Source organism: Xenopus laevis, chromosome 5S, assembly GCF_017654675.1.
Source record: "Xenopus laevis strain J_2021 chromosome 5S, Xenopus_laevis_v10.1, whole genome shotgun sequence".
In the NCBI taxonomy this organism is placed as follows: domain Eukaryota; kingdom Metazoa; phylum Chordata; class Amphibia; order Anura; family Pipidae; genus Xenopus; species Xenopus laevis.
The window spans coordinates 117,673,496-117,692,295 of NC_054380.1; the positions used below are offsets into that span (position 1 = coordinate 117,673,496).

Sequence of the window (18,800 nt, forward strand, 5' to 3'; positions counted from 1 at the left end):
CAGTATTTTCTATTTATTTTGCTCATGCCCCTTTAAAATTGGGGAATTAGGGCTGCAGCTCAAGCAATAGCCACTAGCTCTGTTCTTTCTACTTCCATTGAGCAGCCCTCATCCCATCCTATTGTTGAGCCGCTTTTAGTTGCTTACAATAGGCACACAGTTGCAGCAACCCACACGCTCTATTTAAATTTAAATAACATAACCCCCATCCAGGGCTGAAATGAGGGGGCCACACACACACACACACACACAAACAGAAGGGACCACAACATATACTTTTATCATCCACAACACTGAAAATGTGAGATCCCATAGACCATTTTGTGACAGTTGCTGATAACTGTACTGGAATGTCAGCACACATTTACATTTCTAACAAGCAAAACAGAAAGGTGCCCCATTAGCCCCAAGTCAGAAGACTAGCCACTGCTAGCCAAAAATCAGGTATTGGTCAAACATCCACAAATACTCTAACACTCTGCTACACAGCACAAGAGAAGAAGCACACAAGGCAGAAAAGTGCCACAGTGTGGATACAGAACAGGATCAGGAATATACACTAGGCTTGCTTTTAACTAGACTTAAATAATGACACAACTGTTGAATATGAAATGAAATATAACAAAGTATCAGCAGCAACAGTAGATTTTTAGTAGACATTTATAGTGAGCAGAGGTGTGTTTCATATGAACAGAAAGAGCAGTTAGACCAATAGTGACTATGGTGATTAATAAATGCCAATAATGGTTTTTCCTATAGGTTAAATCTAGGGATGGGCGATTTTTTTTGTCTTGTTTTGCCGAAAAAATGACACCCATAGACTTGTTGGTGTTGTGCGTCAAAATAAAAATTTGCCTCGCGACAATTTTTTGGCCGGCGGCAAATTTCTCTGTTAAAAATCAACACAGAAATGAAAAAAAGCCCAATAAAAGAAAAGATAATTCTAAGCTTCAAACACTTTTTTTAAGTTGTCGGTTTTAGTTCACCAGAAATAGACTTTTTCCAATTACTTCCTATTTTCGAACGATGATTTTTGTAATATTGAAGTGTAAAGCTTCATTTTTCACCTTCTAAAACAGCTCTGGGAGGGTGGGTCGCCGACTCTTTAACGGTTTATATAGTTACAGAGTCGGCGAATGTCCTATATATAGAGAAAGGTCCCAAGAGGGACCAAACGTTGGAGCTCTGTGATGTGTGTAAAATAAAAAGACACTTGTTTCACTAAGGGAAGTGCTGGCCCAGGAATGCTTTATTCCAAACTTTGATTTTATATATATATATATATATATATATATATATATATATATATATATATATATATATATATATATATATATATATATATATATATATATGTTGTAGAAAGGATCAGCACGCACTGTATGTCAGGTGAAAAATCTTGTCATTTATTGTGAAAATAACATCATAATCAATGGATTATGATGTTATTTTCACAATAAATGACAAGATTTTTCACCTGACATACAGTGCGTGCTGATCCTTTCTACAACATACATACTTCAATTGATCTTGCACCACTGGAATTACCTTCGTCTGGAGTGCTGGTACTGTGGGAAAATATATATATATATATATATTATATATAATTATATATATATATATATATATATATATATATATATATATATATATTATATATATATATATATATATATATATATATATATATTTATTAATACAGAACTAATTTTGATTTTCTACCTTTGAGCTAATAATGATTTGAATTTTCACTTTGGCATCAATACAGTTCATTTTTTTACTATATAATATGAAATTGTGAAATTTACAATCTTAAATAATCTTGTCTGTACAAAAATATTAATATGTTCTCATGGTATTTAAAAATCTACGTTTTTGTAAATATTTAAAAAAAACAAAAAAACTTTTTCTACTTCTATTTATATTGGTATTTCCCTCTGGTTAAACCTTTCTTGTAAGCAACGATTGCTCTGATTGGTTATCCAGAACACTTTTCTGATTGATGTTTTTTCATTTAAATATCACAGGTTGTATGGTGTAACTCTAACCTATGACTAAGTGCCCAGAAGGCGCGAAATGCGCAAGTCCGCCCGATGAGAGGATTCTTTTTGTACAATAAAAACTTTTTTTTTTTATTTGCATCTATTTTTGGAGTGAAGTCCAGTTTTTGTGCCAGCCTACCATTGCAATTTAAATGTCTAGCCCTATGTGAGATTTCAAAATGAAATATAAAAAAATTAAGTTTGTTCTTTTGAGAAACGGATTTCAGCGCAGAATTCTGCTGGAGCACCACTATTAACTGATACATTTTGGGGAAATAACATGTTTTCCCACGACAGTATCCTTTTGAGGGCAAATGAAGACCCACCAATATGTCGCCCCAGGTCACGACTTACGATTTCCATTGGTTTGCTCAGTTCCACAATCCCCTGACCTCTCTAAGTGTACAGGTGCTCTGTCGCCCTATGCCAGGGGACCCATTCATACACCCGAATGTTATACAGTGGTACAGGCAGGGCATTAGCAAATATGACAGACCAGTTGCTGGTGAATAGAACATAAAGCAGACAAGCATCAGAACTAAATTAAGCAGGAGGAGTCTGGCTGACAAGTTTATTATGCGGTGCTGCTGCTTATGGGACATTATACAGATGCACCTGGAGCTATAAAACACCCAAATGTCTTATTTCTACCTGTTTATTCAGCATGTACATCCCCTGAGACAGGCACCATGAGATAGGGGTGAGCTACTCCTGTGTATACCGGCCTATGGGTGGGAGCAGATATAAACTGCACATGGTGCTTTATTATGGTTAGGTTTCCCTTTAAACGACTGGAAGTGGAGTCAGGAGCACTAGGGAGGCCCACCTTGGAGCACAAGGGTCTGTAGGATAATTTTGTATTGTTTTCATGCCCAGTTCGATGCCATCCGGTTGGTTTCTGAACTACAATTCCCAGCAGCCCCAGTAGGTGGGGGGGAGGCTTGGAAACAAAAGATTGTGGGGAGGGGGGAACAATCAAAATCCATATGAATTTAACAGAACGCCAGAAACTACCGTAATCTTTACAGCAGCCCCCGCCTCCTCCCGTAACTCACCGATTAGCCGCCGCACCTCCTCCTCGCTCAAGTACAAGTTCAGCCCCGGGTCAGTAGACGGGCCAGGTCCGGAATGAGCTTTCTCCGGTTGCTGAAGGAGGACGGACAGAAGCAATGGCCACCAGCACCACAGCCCGGGGCCCGGCAGCTTCCCCCTTCTTCTCCTCCTACTCTCCTGGGGGTCCGGGGCCCCGGGCAGCATGTCTCTCACAGGCCGTGATGAGGAGGGGCGCCCCGGACCATCCCAGCGATATTCACCCTTTACTTTCCCCGTTACCCCTGCTCGCCGAAGGGTTAAATCGGCCAAATCACAAGAACCGCCAGATCTCCGTCTCCTGACGCGCGTTCACTCACTCGTCTGTGTGCGCCAAACGCACGCGCTATACGGCCGCCAACGCTACGCTTTTCCGCTACTTCGGGAACCAGCCGGCCACCGTTACCATAGCCCACTATACGTGCCTCTTTTTTTTTTTTTTTTCATTCATCTTTATTGTTCCAGCTGAAACGAACACGTGACGTGCTTCCCCGGTGATAGGCTCGGCTTGCTGTTTGTATTTACTTTCTGAGGTGGATTTTTTTCTCAAGTTACAGGGGGACGAAACTGCGCGGGTTTTATAAGAAAAATATATGAATAATTTGAATTAATTCAACCCAAAACTGTCATTTATAAGGGACGGCGAAAGATAATGTTCTAAGAGACTATCATTTAAAATATAGAACGGCTTTTCTGTTCTTTGGGTTGGACTCATGCAACAGTGTCTGTTCTCCTGCTGCTGGTCTGTGGGAATCAGCTGAATTATGTTGATTCAGGAGTCAGAACCAGCAGTGCAGAGAATATACCTCCCAACTGTCCCGTTTTTAGAGGGACAGTCCCTCTTTTGACAGCTCAACCTGAGGTCCCTCATTTGTACTGGAAAGTCCCGTTTTTCTCTGCACTGAACAGCCAGAAAAAGAAACAAAGTTTCTAATTTAATTGGCTTTTGGCAGAGAGCCCAGAACAGCCACATAATCAGATAAAATATTTTTGTAACAATTTCAAGATAAGCAAATAAGTAATTGTAACAATATAAGATAACAGGTCCCCTGGGAAACGTTAGACTCACAGCTTAAAGGGCAATTCACCTTCATTAGCAAAACTGTAATAACTGGAAAAAAAAACCACAGAAATATGTTCAAACTTTCATAACCTGCCAAATTTAATGGTAATTAGGGGGTGTGGCCACAAAAAATGTGCGTGGTCAAAAAAATTGCCTCGCTACGCGCGCCAACTTTTTTGTCCCTCTTTTTATTTCCAAAGTGTTGGGAGGTATGTATAAACAGCCAGGCTGAGGGGCACATTTACTAAGCTTGAGTGAAGGATTAGAATGAAAAATACTTTGAATTCTGAAGGTTTTTTTTGGCTACTTCGACTTTCAACTACGACTTCATCTTCTAATCGAACGATTCAAACTAAAAATCGCTCGACTATTACGACCATTCGATAGTTGAAGTACTGTCTCTAAAAAAAAACTTCAACCACCTACTTCGCCACCTAAAACCTACCAAGCACAAATGTTAGCCTATGGGGGCCTTCCCCATCATTCGATCCAGCTAAATGCAGTAAATCCTTCGACTTCAATATTCGAAGTTGAAGGATTTTACTTCGATGGTCGAATATCGAGGGTTAATTAACCCTCGATATTTGACCCTTTGTAAATGTGCCAATGAGTGTGGGGGGAAACTCATGCAGACATAGATATTTGTTGAATTATACCTAGGGAAGCTCCTTTTGCCTAGAATATGTATTAGAGCTCACTCTATTAAAATCACCAGACATCATGTCTCTCTTCATGCAGAATTTGTGCAAAAGGCAGTTATTTTGTTAGATTTTATTTGTACTGGAATCAGTTATTTGAGTGAGCTCTAATACATTTGCAAAGGGAGCCCCCCTCCATAAGATATATTGGATCTGTCAATGAATATCTGACACCCAACTGCTGAATGAAGACAGAATGAAGAGAAACAGATGCTGAGAGAGGAATAGTGAACATAAACTTGATTATTTCAAGACCTATGCAGAATATTTAATAATAATTTTCTTATTTCAGTATGCTGAAGCTTATATTAATTGTTCATTTTCGCGATAGTTCCCCTTTAACACATATACTGTCACATATTTGGCCTGTATTTTAATTTCAAGCATTAGCCTCTCCCAATATTGTTTTGTTTCCACCATTGACTTAAATGCCTCCAAAGACATAGCCATTACAATATTTTGTGAGAGTTTTAAACATCCTATAAGTAATGTAACCATAAAATACTTTCAGAGTACAGGAAGAGTAAAAGTTAAAGAGGATCACAAATCTATCATATCAAAGTGTTTTCTCATTCTTATTAGCAGCATAGCAGGGAAGAACCAGGCTGCTATATTATCTGTCCCTACCAAGACCTTGAGCATTAATGCAACAGAGAGACCATTACATATTCATAATTTATATTAACTTTTAATAAGAAAAATATTAAAAAATTTAGTGTAGAAGAAAACAACCGTTAGTAGATATTAAAAACCATCACACAAAGCAGATCTACTAAGTTTAGATTTTTGTCAAATATAACCAATAGACTTGTGGAACAAATGAATCCTGTAACAGCGAATCAGGAGAGGGAATGAATTTGATACAGTAAGCGGTTAAAGCAGAAGTTACAGTAAATTAAATGTGAATTAGTATTAAGACTAAATAGTTACATTTAAATTGCACAGAAAAGTACTTAACAACTGGGTTATTGGCCATAATCTATGAAAATGCTTGCTTTTCCTTTTGAATAAGCGTCTCTCTGAAAGTGCTGGAAAACAGGAGAAGCTAGTGAATTAAATGCAGAAAGGGGCAAAAGCCTCTAATTTGTTTAGAATTAGGGCAGTTAAATTGGTCACAAGTCAAGGGCCACACCGTCTCTTGCTTGGCAGTATGGAATATTGTCTATTGCCTGGCAATATGAGATATTGTAGGGTCCATTGGTCTTTTTACAAGGTATATGTATGTCTTATGAATTGTTACAATTTGTATCTTCTGTAAAGTGGAATTAACCAGCACTATCTGAAGCATTCTTTCATTTTCCTCTACTGTATTTCAACAATGTTGCCCTCACAACAACACAAAGTAGCTGTGTCTGTCTTAGGAGGGCCTGACATCTGTGGGTGATTTTCTCTATAAGGAGCCATATTGTTGGTAGGACTGGAAGCAGAGTTTTTCTTATGAGGGCTTGACTTCTCCAGGTCATTCTCTCCAAAAAGAGGCCTACTATCCGCAGAGCTACATGTGTAGTTTGTCTCAAGAGAACATAACTTCTCCAGGTCATTTTGTCCAGAAGGAGGCATACAATGAGCAGAACTGAGAGTAGTATTTATCTCTGGAATTTGTGACTTTTCCAGGTTATTTTCTCCAGAAGGAGACATATATTGAGCAGAGGTGGGAGTAGAGTATATCCCTGGAAGGACTGACTTCTCCAGGTCATTGTCTCCAGAAAGAGGAGTACAACCAGAAGAATGGGGAGTAGGGTTTATCTCTGGAAGGCTTAGCTTCCCCAGGCTATTCTCTCCAGATTGAGTTACAGATTCAGCAGAGGAGGGAGTAGGGGTTTTCTCTGGAAGGTCTGACTTCTTCAGAATATTCTCTCCAGACTGAGGCATATGTTCAGGAGAGGTGGAAGAAGGGTTTATCTCTGGAAGGCCTGCCTCGTTAAGGATATTCTCTCTAGATGGTTGCATGTATTCATCAGAGGTGGGGAAAGGTATAATCTCTGGAAGACCTGACTTCTTTTGGGTATTCTCTCCAGATGGAGGCAAATATTCATAAGAGATGGGAGCAGGGTTTATCTCTAGAAGACCTGACTTTTCCAGTATATTCTCTCCAGATGAAGACATATATTCAGCAGAGGTGGGAGTAGGGTTTACCTCTTGAAGGCCTGACTTCTTTACAATATTCTCTCCAGATGGAGGCATGTATTCAGCAGAGGTGGGAGTAGGGTTTACCTCTGGAAGGTCTGACTTCTGCATAGTATCAGATTGAGGCATATATTCATCAGAGATGGGATTAGGGTTTACCTCTGAAAGGCCTGACTTCTCCAGTATATTCTCTGCAGATGGAGGCATATATTCAGCAGAGGTGAGATTGGAGTTTGCCTCTGGAAGGCCTGACTTCTCCAGGTTATTGTCTCCAGATGAAGGCATATATTCAGCAGACATGGGTGTAGAGCGTATCTCTGGAAGGCCTGATGTTTTTGGGTCATTTGCTTTAGCCGGAAGCATAAAGTCGCCATGGCTTGATGTAGATATTGTCTCAGGAGGGCTTTGCTTCTCCAGTCCATTCTCTACAGAAGGAGGCATAACATCAGCAGTGCTGGGAATAGGGGTTTTCCTTAGGGTTCCAGTATAATCATGTGATGCAGCAGAAGGGAGATCCTGCTCCAGACAGGCATCTGTAGAAGGAGTGGAGTGTGTAGGACTAGACCGTGGGGAAGGGATAACCTGTTGTTTCTTAGGAGGTATATCAATTGTATCAGTAGATATGTTGATCCCATGTTCCTGTAGTAGCACCCTGCAAGCATCATCCAATGTTGTAAACTGATAGATCCAACCCTTAAATTCAAATGCAATTGCAAAGGGAAACAGCCAACGGTATTTGACAGAATTCTGTTGCAGCCAGATCACCAGGGGCCTCATAGCCTTTCTCTTTTCTAAAGTAGAAGGTGATAAATCAGCATACAGTTGTACTTTGGTGCCTTTGAATTGATTCATGTTTATTTTCCTTGCAGCCTTCAGCAGAGCTTCCCTTTGTGATATCAGGGGTAACCTAACTAAGATGTCACGGGGCATATGAGAGTTTTTAGTTTTGTGCTGTATCCTGAATAGATAATCCACCTGGACAGTCTCATTGGGCAACAGGCTTTTGAATAAGTCAGCTGCAAAACTGGATAAATCTGACACTGAATTGGGGACACCACGGAGGCGGATGTTGTGTCTCCTCTGAGTATTATCAATGTCCTCCATGCATTCCTGAGTTACAGCCAAGTTTTTAGAGGCATGTAGGATTTCCCCCTCATTGACATTCATGGCTGATTCAGTTAGTTCTATGCGCTGTTCAGTTGCTCCATTTCGACCCCATAATTCACTCACCTCAGCTCTCACTGCCTCTAGAGTCTGCTGCATATTAACAACAATGCGGTCGTGGAAATGATCCAGCATGAGCTGTAGAGTTAGGGTAGAAGTAGCCATCATGTCCTCAGGCAAAGGGTTGATGGTTATGTCCTTCTAGTTTAATCCTTGGACCGTGGGCTTTAGTTCTGCTGTGCCAAATTCCTGTAGGATTGGAGCCTCTTGGTTATATTCACCTTCTTTCAAGCAAATCTGGTCAGGAGAATCAGTGCAATGATGCTAGGCAAGCTGTTCAACTGACATGGGGCCCCTCAAACCATGCTACCATGTGACCTAACCTGTACCAATAAGAAGGGGGGGTTTATGCTTTTTAGGGGGTTCTGCATGTGCCATTGTTATATAGTGCATTCTTCATTGTACTATGTGTATTGATCTGCTAAGATTTACACACAAAAAAGGGTATATGAATGTACTTACCATGGACCAGAAGTTTAATATACATGAAGACATGTAACTGTGATGAATCCTGCTCATGCACCCTACCTACGCAACAGGGGGACCCATTTTTTGTTTTGTTTTGTTTTGTTTCAATGTAAGGGTTATATCTTTGATTCTAAGGTGTTTTAAAGGGGAATTAAACCCCCAAATAATAAAAACCCCTAACCTCCATAATCCCCTCCTCCCTGCACTCCCCCACACAGATGTTAAAACCTGTTAATGCCCCTAAGACTGTAATTACCCCTCGTTACAGAGTCAGAGCAACAGAGCGCAACGGCAACATCTTCCGCCACTTCGGTAATCTTTAGGTCTACTTCTGGCGATTCTGTAATTTCTGACGCATACGCAATTATCACGAAGTGGAAGACTGCTCCAACTGCACATGTGCTGATACGACGATTACCTAACTAAGATTATGAAGCACTGAAGATGGCGCCCGTGCACTGACTCTGCAACGAGGGATAATTACAGGCTTAGGGGCGTTTACAGGGTGTTAACTTATGTGTGGGGGGAGAGCAGAGAGGGGGGACTATGGAGGGTAGGGGTTTTTATTAGTTGGGGGTGTTGAATTCTCCTATAAGAGAGTAAGCTGCAGGCTGCACTGGCAAGGATTCTATAACCATGGCCTGTGTGCAAATTATATGCTATTGCTTGGCCCATTCTAAGGAGCTATTGGCTGTTAGGGTATTTGTGTGTGGTAAGTGTTCCTTAGCTCCCTAGAAAATATTTAATTCTAGGTTTACACTAGCATCATTCTATCCTACAGAAATGCTGTCCTGGTAAGTAAGTTTCATGCCATCAATGTATGGGGAATATAAAGAAAAAGACAGATGTATACATCACTGCACATTGTAATCATATGTGGATGGGTAGCAGTTTAGGGTTAATGTCATTTTGTTTGCTTCTCAGCTGTCACTAAAAACTGAGAGAAATCACCCAAAATGCAGCATTGTCTCTGATGAAAGAAGACATAAGTGGGTGCCTGCATTGCATGCATTCAATGGCTGAGACTGCTTGATGTCCCCTGAAAGATCCAACCTGGATGGGCTTCAGATAGCAGTACATTCATCTGCCAGTCTGACTTCTATCACCCACGTACTGTGTTGGTTTCATGGAAAGGGTTAATAACCACCATAAGGCTTAGTCCACACCAGGCGATTCGGGGAGATTTAGCACCCTGGCGACTAATCGGCTCTTCTTTGAGGCGACTAATCTCCCCGAAACGCTTCCTCTTCTCCTGCGCCGGCTGTAATGAGAGTCGCCTGCGTTATGACACACACGGCGCTTAGTTTTCCGAAGTTGCTTGAAGTTTCCTCGTGAGGCCAAGAAGAGGCGATTAGTCGCCAGGCGCTACATCTTCTCGAATCGCCTGCTGTGGACTAAGCCTTAGTATGCAGAGTTATTTAAACTCTTCTCTGATAACTGGACGTGTCTGTGTTAATTACTGAGCAAAGAGACTTTAAAGGAAAACTAACCCTAAATATGAATATGCCTAAAATCGCCATATTTTATATACTGCACTTATTGCACCAGCCTAAAGTTTCAGCTTGTCAATAGCCGCAATGATCCAGGACTTCAAACTTGTCACAGGGGGTCACCATCTTGGAAAGTGTCTGTGACACTCACATGCTCAGTGGGCTCTGAGCAGCTGTTGAGAAGCTAAGCTTAGTGTTGGTCTGTTATTAGGGTTGCCACCTTTTCTGAAAAAAAAATAAATACCATCCTTCCGATATATATTTATCTTTTTTCCCTATTAACAATGCTAGGCCAGTAAAATGCCGGCCAGGTGGCAACCCTATCTGTAATATAAGCTGATGCTGCAAGGCTGATTATTAAATTCTGATGCTAATTGCACTGGTTTGTGTGCTGCCATGTAGTAATTATCTGTATTAATTACTGATCAGCCTTATAGTGTGACATTTCTATTCTATGTGTACTGTATATTGTGAGTGGGTCCCTAAGCTCAGTAAGTGACAGCAGCACAGAGCATGTGCAGTGAATCAGTAGAAAAGAAGGTGGGGAGCTACTGGGGCATCTTTGGGGACACAGATCAAAGGGTTGTGGTTGCCTTGGGCTGGTAGAGAAGAAATGTACAACATTTCTAGCCTACTTCTTCATTTAGGCTTTACTTCTCCTTTAAGCAACACAATTGAAATAACCTTGGCCATTTGTCTTCTGAAGTATGGTTTGTACAGTGCAATATTACAGGTTTGTGTGTATCTTCAATGTGATCCACCAGTGCTCTGCCAGAACATCCCTGCAAATTATTTTAAAATGATGGCAGCTATGTAGGTTCCTGCTATGTTCATATTTCCTTCTCTAAACATATACTGCCACCTTGTGGACAGCTTCAGACTTCTTTAGATTTTTTGCCAGAAATAAACTTCTTTTTTCAATAGCTTTCAATTTTTTACTGTTTTTTCAAACTTGAAGATTACATTTTAATGTTTCTGTCCCTGGTGTTTGAGTGGGACAGCTCAGTAATACAGGTGTGGAATCTGAACTGTTACAATTTGCTGCATTAATTGGTACATTTCTCAGCAGCATCTGTGGAATAGTAGCAACTATTGTATCAATTCAGCTGCCTTTAATGAAATTCAGGGATTCTGCTCAGCAGGGACAAAGATAACAAATGCATCAACTAAATGTATCAATTTAAAGCAGTTAAAGAGTCGGCGACCCCCTCTCCTAGAGCTGTTTTAGAAGGTGAAAAATTAAACTTTACTCTTCAATAATAGAAAAACGGTCACAAATAGATAATAGAAAGTGATTGGAAAAGTCTTTATTTCTGGTGAACTTTCTGGACCCCTCCCAGAGCAGCTTCATAAGGACATAAGGAAAAATGAAACTTTAAACATCAATATTAGAAAAATAGCCACAAATAGTAAGTGATTGAAAAAAAAGTCTTTATTTCTGGTGAACTATTTGGAAACCTAAAATAAATAAAAGTATTGGAAGGTAAATAACCTCTTTAACTGTAGATATTGCTGGTAGTCAGTGAGAATAAAAACGATAAGAACATAAGCCATACTAACTTATTGTGAGTTACAAGAGGGGACATGATATTGGGCCAATAAAAAAAAAGCCGGAACCTTAAATGTTATAGATGTTTGGCTGCTAATAAAATTGACCATTGTGCGTGTGATATGGACCTTAGGTTGTAAGATCCACTGGGCAAGGACTGATGGAATGATGTCTTAATCTCTTTGAACAGATATTGGGGCTATGTAAATACATAATAATAATATGTACCATGGTAGTATGTGCTGTGTCTTGGCAAAGCTTTTCTCTTCTCATATTCTGTTAATTCTGGCCTATGGCACTGGAGTCATAATGACCAAAATGGTGATGTTCCATGTCCCAACTCCCTGCCTTTTTTTCACTGTCATGCATTGATAGGTGGGGAGCAATAGTTTTTCCTGAGGGCACCCTGCTGGTGTGCCATAATGGGCATATCAAACCATATGTAAAGATTTCATATAAAGCCCAGCAGCGGCTTCACATCAACTCCAATACCCAAACCATCACCACTACACCACAGCTGATGGTGAATGGCTGTCTTGGATACAGAATGTTTTGTTTGGCCTCATGCCTTAAAGGAGAACTAAACCTTGAAAAATAAAAATGCCATATTTTATATACTGAACTTATTGCACCAACCTAAAGTTTCAGCTTCTCAATAGCAGCAATGATCCAGGACTTCACACTTGTCACAGGGAGTCACCATCTTGGAAAGTGTCTGCGACACTCACATGCTCAGTGGGCTCTGAGCAGCTGTTGAAGCTAAACTTAGGGGTCGTCGCAAATTATCAATCAGAAAATGAGGATGGCCTGTAATATAAACTGATGCTACAAGGCGGATTATTACATTCTGATGCTAATTGCACTGTTTTCTGTGTTGCCATGTAGTAATTATCTCTATCTCTAATTATCCTGGGCTGGTACAGAAGCCCAAAACATAATATACAACATTTCTAGGCTACCTCTTTAGTTAGACTTTAGTTCTCCTTTAAAATAGAATAAACCCACTTCCCTGGAGTCTTTTGTCTTTTTAGGTGCCATTTTGCAAATCCTGACTCGTCTACTTACCCTGCTCTCGTTCAAATCTTAAAACTAGTGATATACAGGGAGATGTAGCTGAATGGCAAGCTTTCCTTTATCTGATTAAGCCAGCAAAGTGTTGGCCTTATTAGGCTAGTCTAATTCGTTTAGGCAAACATAGGACCTAAAACAGCCTCACACATTTTGTGCACCAGGACACTTAATCATAGCCTATGATTAAATGCCCATGCATGAAATGTTTAAGACTTTATTTAAAATTGTATGTTTTCTTAAAATAAAGCTTGTTCTTTTACTGTACCTGTCCGTGGGTTCTGTAAGCGCCTGCTATTTCTCTGTGGTATGATCCTTCTTCTCAAGCAGTAGGTCTGGAGCAGGTGTACCCAAACCCCATGGGGTTACTGATAAGCAAATTGCCCTTTTTGTGGATAAACTTAAAGGGCATGTAAAGGCAAAAAAATAAAACCCCATTTTTACTTTCTTTAATGAAAAAGAAACCTATCTCCAATATACTTTAATTAAAAAATGTGTACCATTTTTATAAGAAACCTGACTGTATGCAGTGAAATTCTCCCTTCATTTACTGCTGTAAATTGTCAGATGGTCCCTAACTGCTGAGCAGGGAAACAATCATACTTATGAACAGCAGGGGGAGCTGTTTTATGCAATATTTTTTTTTATAGAGACCTACATTGTTCGGGGGTATAGTTTTCCTTTAAGCCCCCTAGTCTCTCCTAGACCCCTGGTGTTACAACTGTGGACACCGCATGGCACATTCTGTAAACAGAACCCCTGCTTTATTCCCACTGAACACACACAGCCTGTCTGCATGCTAAGTAGGCTTGTTACTATATTAGTCAGAGAACTTGCACTTAGAACTTGATACTGTACAGATGAACTGAATGAGAATACAGCATTATAGTTGCATACATTTTTTTTTTATTGCAAATGGTCTATTGTAGACTGAAATATGCCTTGTTTTGTTTCCTTTTAGTGCCAGACATAACCTAGAGTAAAGTACAAAGCCTGTTTATTTACCTCTGTTATCAGTGAGTGCAGTATATTGTGAAACACGGGAGCAATTGGGCATGGAACTGTGGATGTTTAAGTCGTCACGTAACCATAATGAATTCATAAATAACATAAAAACATTTTTAGGAACTGACCTTGAAAATTCAGTGTAATGTAGTGTGAAGTATCTAAACAATGTTGAAATGCCTTTTTATATAGTGATACACCAGCAGCAGAGGGCAGTGCAGCATAAGCTCTATGTATAATGTCAGGCCCATAGCACTATATGAGTAACTCTCAACACAGAACAGCGGCCTGTAACATGGAATGTATCATTTGTTTATTTTGTATATTAACCGCAGGGCAGATCCTCTGAGCATAACACAGGGATTGGTATGTTTGCACAATCACACTAATCTTGGAGCTGATCTCTTATTATTTTAGCTGCTGGGATGTAGGTCCTTAAGAGGTTTGTCCAGTGTCCAATATTTTCCAAATTAATGGAGGTAGGCAGGCGCTTTCTTGGAAACTTTCTAAATTTACTCCCCCGGCAATGTTTCCAAGTATTAACCCTTTGTATTCACCAAGGAACAAATGCTTGGCAGTAAATACTTTCTTAATTAGGAGGGGGCACTGATGTTTTTATTTACATGTTGTACCATTTGACCTTTAACACAGTAAAAATGCAATTGCATATATACAAAGAGCACTGTTTCTAAAGAGCAGTATTTTTCCTGCTTTTGATGGTATTGGCTTGCTTTAACAGCTGCCTTGCTGTCTGTGAACACAGTTCCTAGGTCTCATATATGCATCGCCTGCTATAAACTCATTCGGGTCTGCTGATTTGCTAACCCTTGTGACTATCCAAGTGGTGTACCACAATGGGCTGGTCCAATATTTTTTCCCCATAGTCTAACAAGTAGACCCATAGGGGTAAATTTATCAAAGAGTGAAGTTCCGCCACTAGATTAAAATTCCGCAGCTCTCAATTCATTTCTATGGTATTGAAAGGCGTATTTATCAATGGGTGAAGTTTACCCTTTAAAAAATACGCCTATAAAAATCCCATAGAAATGAATGGAGAGTGGCGGAATTTCACTCTAGTGGCGGAACTTGACTATTAACTTCACTCACTCTGAGAAGCATGCAGACCCATAGGGTGAGAACTGAATCAACCACCCAATGCAACCCTCACCCAATGGAATTTTTCAGTCTGTCAGAACAAAAGCTGTCTGAGCCCAAATCAAACAGATGGAGGCTGGACCCATAAACAAGCCAATAAGCTGCCCACTCGAGTTAAGCTGGCAGCCATTACTGACCCAAGTCTGGTCAGGTGTTTATGGAGGCAGTATAACCCACTTATTATAGTTCATTTATACAGGGGTGATATGATAATAATAATGACAATGCTGTTTTTTGTGAGATCTGGTGCCTTTGCAGCAAAGCCATTTTCCAAGGATGTTAGCAGTCTTTCCTTAGTTTTCAATGTATGCTCCATCTAGTGGCAGAGTGCAGAATATATTAATAAATATTCACATGGGTCCCAAACGTATGTATAGGGCTGTATTCAGTGATCCCCAACCAGTGGCTCGTGAACATGTTGCTCACAATCCCTTGGATGTTGCTCCCAGTGCTTTTTTTTTTTTAAATTCCTGGCATGGAGGCATATTTTGGTTACATAAAAACCAGGTGACCTGCCAAATAGAACCTCCTGTAGACTGACAGTTCACATATGTTTACAAAATAGCCAATTATATTCTTTATTTGGCACCCCTAGGAACTTTTTTCATGCTTGTGTTGCGCCCCGACTCTTTTTAAATTTGAACGTGACTCATGGGTAAAAGAAGGTTGGGGACCCCTGATTTAGGGGAACAAATAGGGGAGACTACCCAAGACTGCATGTAGTGGAGGCTCTGTAGGGCAGCAATAGGAAGAGTGCAGGATGATATGTATAGTAAGACAAGATAAAAACATTAATACTTTATAACTTGTTGCCCTGTCTGTTGCTATGAGATGTATCAGTCAAGTGCTGCTTATGGGAACTGGTATTACCTAAAACAGGTAATCATTGTAGCTACTAATATATTAAAACTGCAGGGTGATAAAATGATCATAAACTCTGAGCTCTGACTTTACACCAAAGCAAAATATCCTGATAAAGTTCTAAAGAAGCAATAGGTGGCATGGGAGCTCTGGGTCAAACTTCTTCCTTAGAGTTAATTATTCATATAATTGCTCATAAATCTTTATTAATACAATAGATTGATCATTGATGCTAAACTATATGATCATGCGGTCTCTTACAATACTTGTATTTATCACTAAATTGTCCAATATTTACAGCAGAAATGGCTTTCACCCTAATGGTTACCAAAACACAGCAACTTGCTAACATTGAAAAACAAGTCAAAGTAAACATTACATATAATTATTCATGCATTATTACTCTTTAGATTCATTTTTGTTCCCAAGCTCAATGTATGAATTAGTTAGAGCAGGTGTAAATGAATTCTTACAGTTGCAGGATATATTGTTAGCTACAGCATGTAAGGAATGGCAGCGGAACCAGTGATTGACATCTGAAGTGACATAGATTTTAGTTGGGGTTGTACAAAGCTTCACTATATCTCCCAGGAGGTAGGGAAAAACAGTTGTATAGGCCCCTACATTATGTGAAGTTACATTATCTGTGATTAGAAGCTCCCCTGCATTGATAAGCCGCTAGTTACAATAATGTATGCTACTGATGAGCCCATGATAAATGATTGGATTTTAGTGGAACCTTTTAACACATGGATAGCCACAGAATTTAAGAGATCTGCAGTTATTTCTGCAAAGTCAATCATTTTTGGAGCCCGCACACTCACATTGATGATTATCTGCTGGTAACTCGGTTGTGGCATTCAGTTGTGGCTACCTTAGACACTGGTTATGTCCCTGGGACTTGTTTGCCGTCCTAAAGTACAAGTCCAAGCAGGTCTGGACTGAGAATTAAAATAAGCCCTGGCATTTCAGGTACACAGAGGCCCAAACAGCCGACATATAGGCAAAACAGCCCCCACTAGCCCACTAAAAACTGACTTTCTATGGCACCTTATAGCAGCCTCTTTGGCATTTGCCAGAAGCCACAGATTGCCAGTCCGGGCCTGCGTCCAAGGGCAACTCAAGCCACATCACCTACTAATTCTTCATAGAAGAGAATTAGTGCAAACACCCAGTGGTGTTACGATTGGGGTGCATGTACCTGCACCCCCTTGGGACCTGCTGGTAATTTGGATTTTAGCAACCAGAACTGGAAAGCTGTTGAATAATAAGCTAAATAACTCAAAATACACAAATAATAAAAAATGAAACCAAATTGCAAATTGTCTCAGAATATCACTTTCTACACCATACTAAAAGGGTGAACAGCTCCTTTAATAGGTCCCCCTTATGGAATCTGACATCCTTATATTTTGGAGTTTTCTGTATTAAAGGGGTTTCAGGTAATAAATGCCAATATCCGTGTAAGCTAAGCATGTTATATACTGCATTGAATAGGGCAATAACTGGATTTATTAGCAGCTGAGGGTTTGAAATCCAAACAAGATAAGTCCAGCTCATCACCGACACTCAGGGAATGAACAGAAAAGGGCAGTGTGAGGTTTATGGCTGTTTTATAGAGGATTATTAAAAACAAATAAGAGTTTTCCTTATACGCAACTCTCTGTTCATATTAGGCAGCTAAAAACCCTTGCCATGCCATTATATAAGCTCTGAAAGTTTTCAAATCATTGCCATGGAGACTCCAAAATGTTATTTTCTGTGTAATCCCAAATATGACTGAGGTGGGAGGGGGGAGGGAATGGAAGAGGGGGAATTCTAAGAAAATGAAATAAGGCAGGAAGAGAAGAAATTCAGCAGCCAGATGACTGGAAAATACATTCCAGCTTTCTCTCCCTGCATTACACTCTATTGCTCACTGTTATATAGCCAAGCACCCCTTGCACTCCTCACAAGTGCCATGTTTATTCACTCTTTACATATCTGTATATGTATTCCAGCAACTAGCAGGTTAAGGAAGAACATGTTATGCTTGTTTTTGCAAATAGGAGCCTTATAAAGCATGTGGGGTGCTAGGAGATGTACCCATTATCCAAGGCTATGGTTCAGCCACAGTGAAATGCGTAATAGGGGTCATTTACTAAATGCAAGCCGTGGTGCAAAGTGTGAAGGCACATGTTTCGCACTTTGCACCCTTCTGTCCCATTTCCTGAATTGTTGTGGGTCTCTATGCACCATTTTGGAACATGTGCTGGCATGAATACATTGCTGCCTGTATTCATGAGAAGTGGTTAGGAAACACAAATTAGTGAAGACTGACTAGGCCACAATAGATCTTTCTACTTAAAGGGATAATGTTATGTATTATTTTTTTTTCCCCAAAATGCATCAGATAATAGTGCTGCTCCAGCAGACTTCTGCACTGAAATCCATTGTCTGTTTCCCAGCTGCCCCCAGTCATGTGACTTGTGCTCTGATAAACTTCAGTCACTCTTTACTGCTCCACTGCACATTGGAGTGATATCACACTTCTCCCTTCCCCCACCCAGCATCCCACTAGCAGAACAATGGGAAGGTAAACAGCTAACAGCTCCCTGGTAGATATAAGAACTGTTGCTCACCAACTCCTTGGATGTTGCTCTCAGTGGAGGAGCTTATTTTTAAATTCCAGGCTTGGAGGAAAGTTTTGATTGCATAAACCCAGGTGTTCTGCCAAACAGAGCCTTCTGTTGGCTGCCAGTCCACATAGGGGCCACCATATAGCTAATCACAGCCATTATTTTGCACCCCCAGGGACTTCTTTCATGCTTGTCATTGGTGGAACTACCAGGGATGCGAGCGGGCCAGGGTCCGCACCCCCCTCAGGGCCCCCCGGCAGCTCGCACGCCACTGAAATGCGGGCCGAGGGGTGCGGGGGGCCTGGACCCTCATATGAGAAGATTCCTGAGGACTGAACTGCTC

At 40.4% G+C, this 18,800-nt stretch overlaps 2 protein-coding genes across 3 annotated transcripts in view; both read right to left on the bottom strand.

Annotated features, from left to right (window-relative positions):
* The window catches only part of ryk.S (receptor like tyrosine kinase S homeolog), a 70,112-nt gene extending 66,543 nt beyond the window's left edge, over positions 1 to 3,569 (bottom strand). The window contains exon 1 of one of the 2 annotated variants that reach the window (XM_018264567.2): positions 3,098 to 3,569. In XM_018264567.2, coding sequence (XP_018120056.1) covers positions 3,098 to 3,299 — 202 coding nt within the window. In that variant the 5' untranslated portion in view covers positions 3,300 to 3,569. 2 annotated transcript variants of the gene reach the window in all.
* Positions 3,570 to 6,194: 2,625 nt separating this feature from the next.
* LOC108718201 (flocculation protein FLO11) lies at positions 6,195 to 8,228 on the bottom strand. Its single transcript, XM_018265887.2, has one exon. It carries the CDS (start codon positions 8,184 to 8,186, stop codon positions 6,195 to 6,197), a length of 1,992 nt encoding a protein of 663 aa, XP_018121376.2. The 5' UTR covers positions 8,187 to 8,228.
* Positions 8,229 to 18,800: the final 10,572 nt, after the last annotated feature.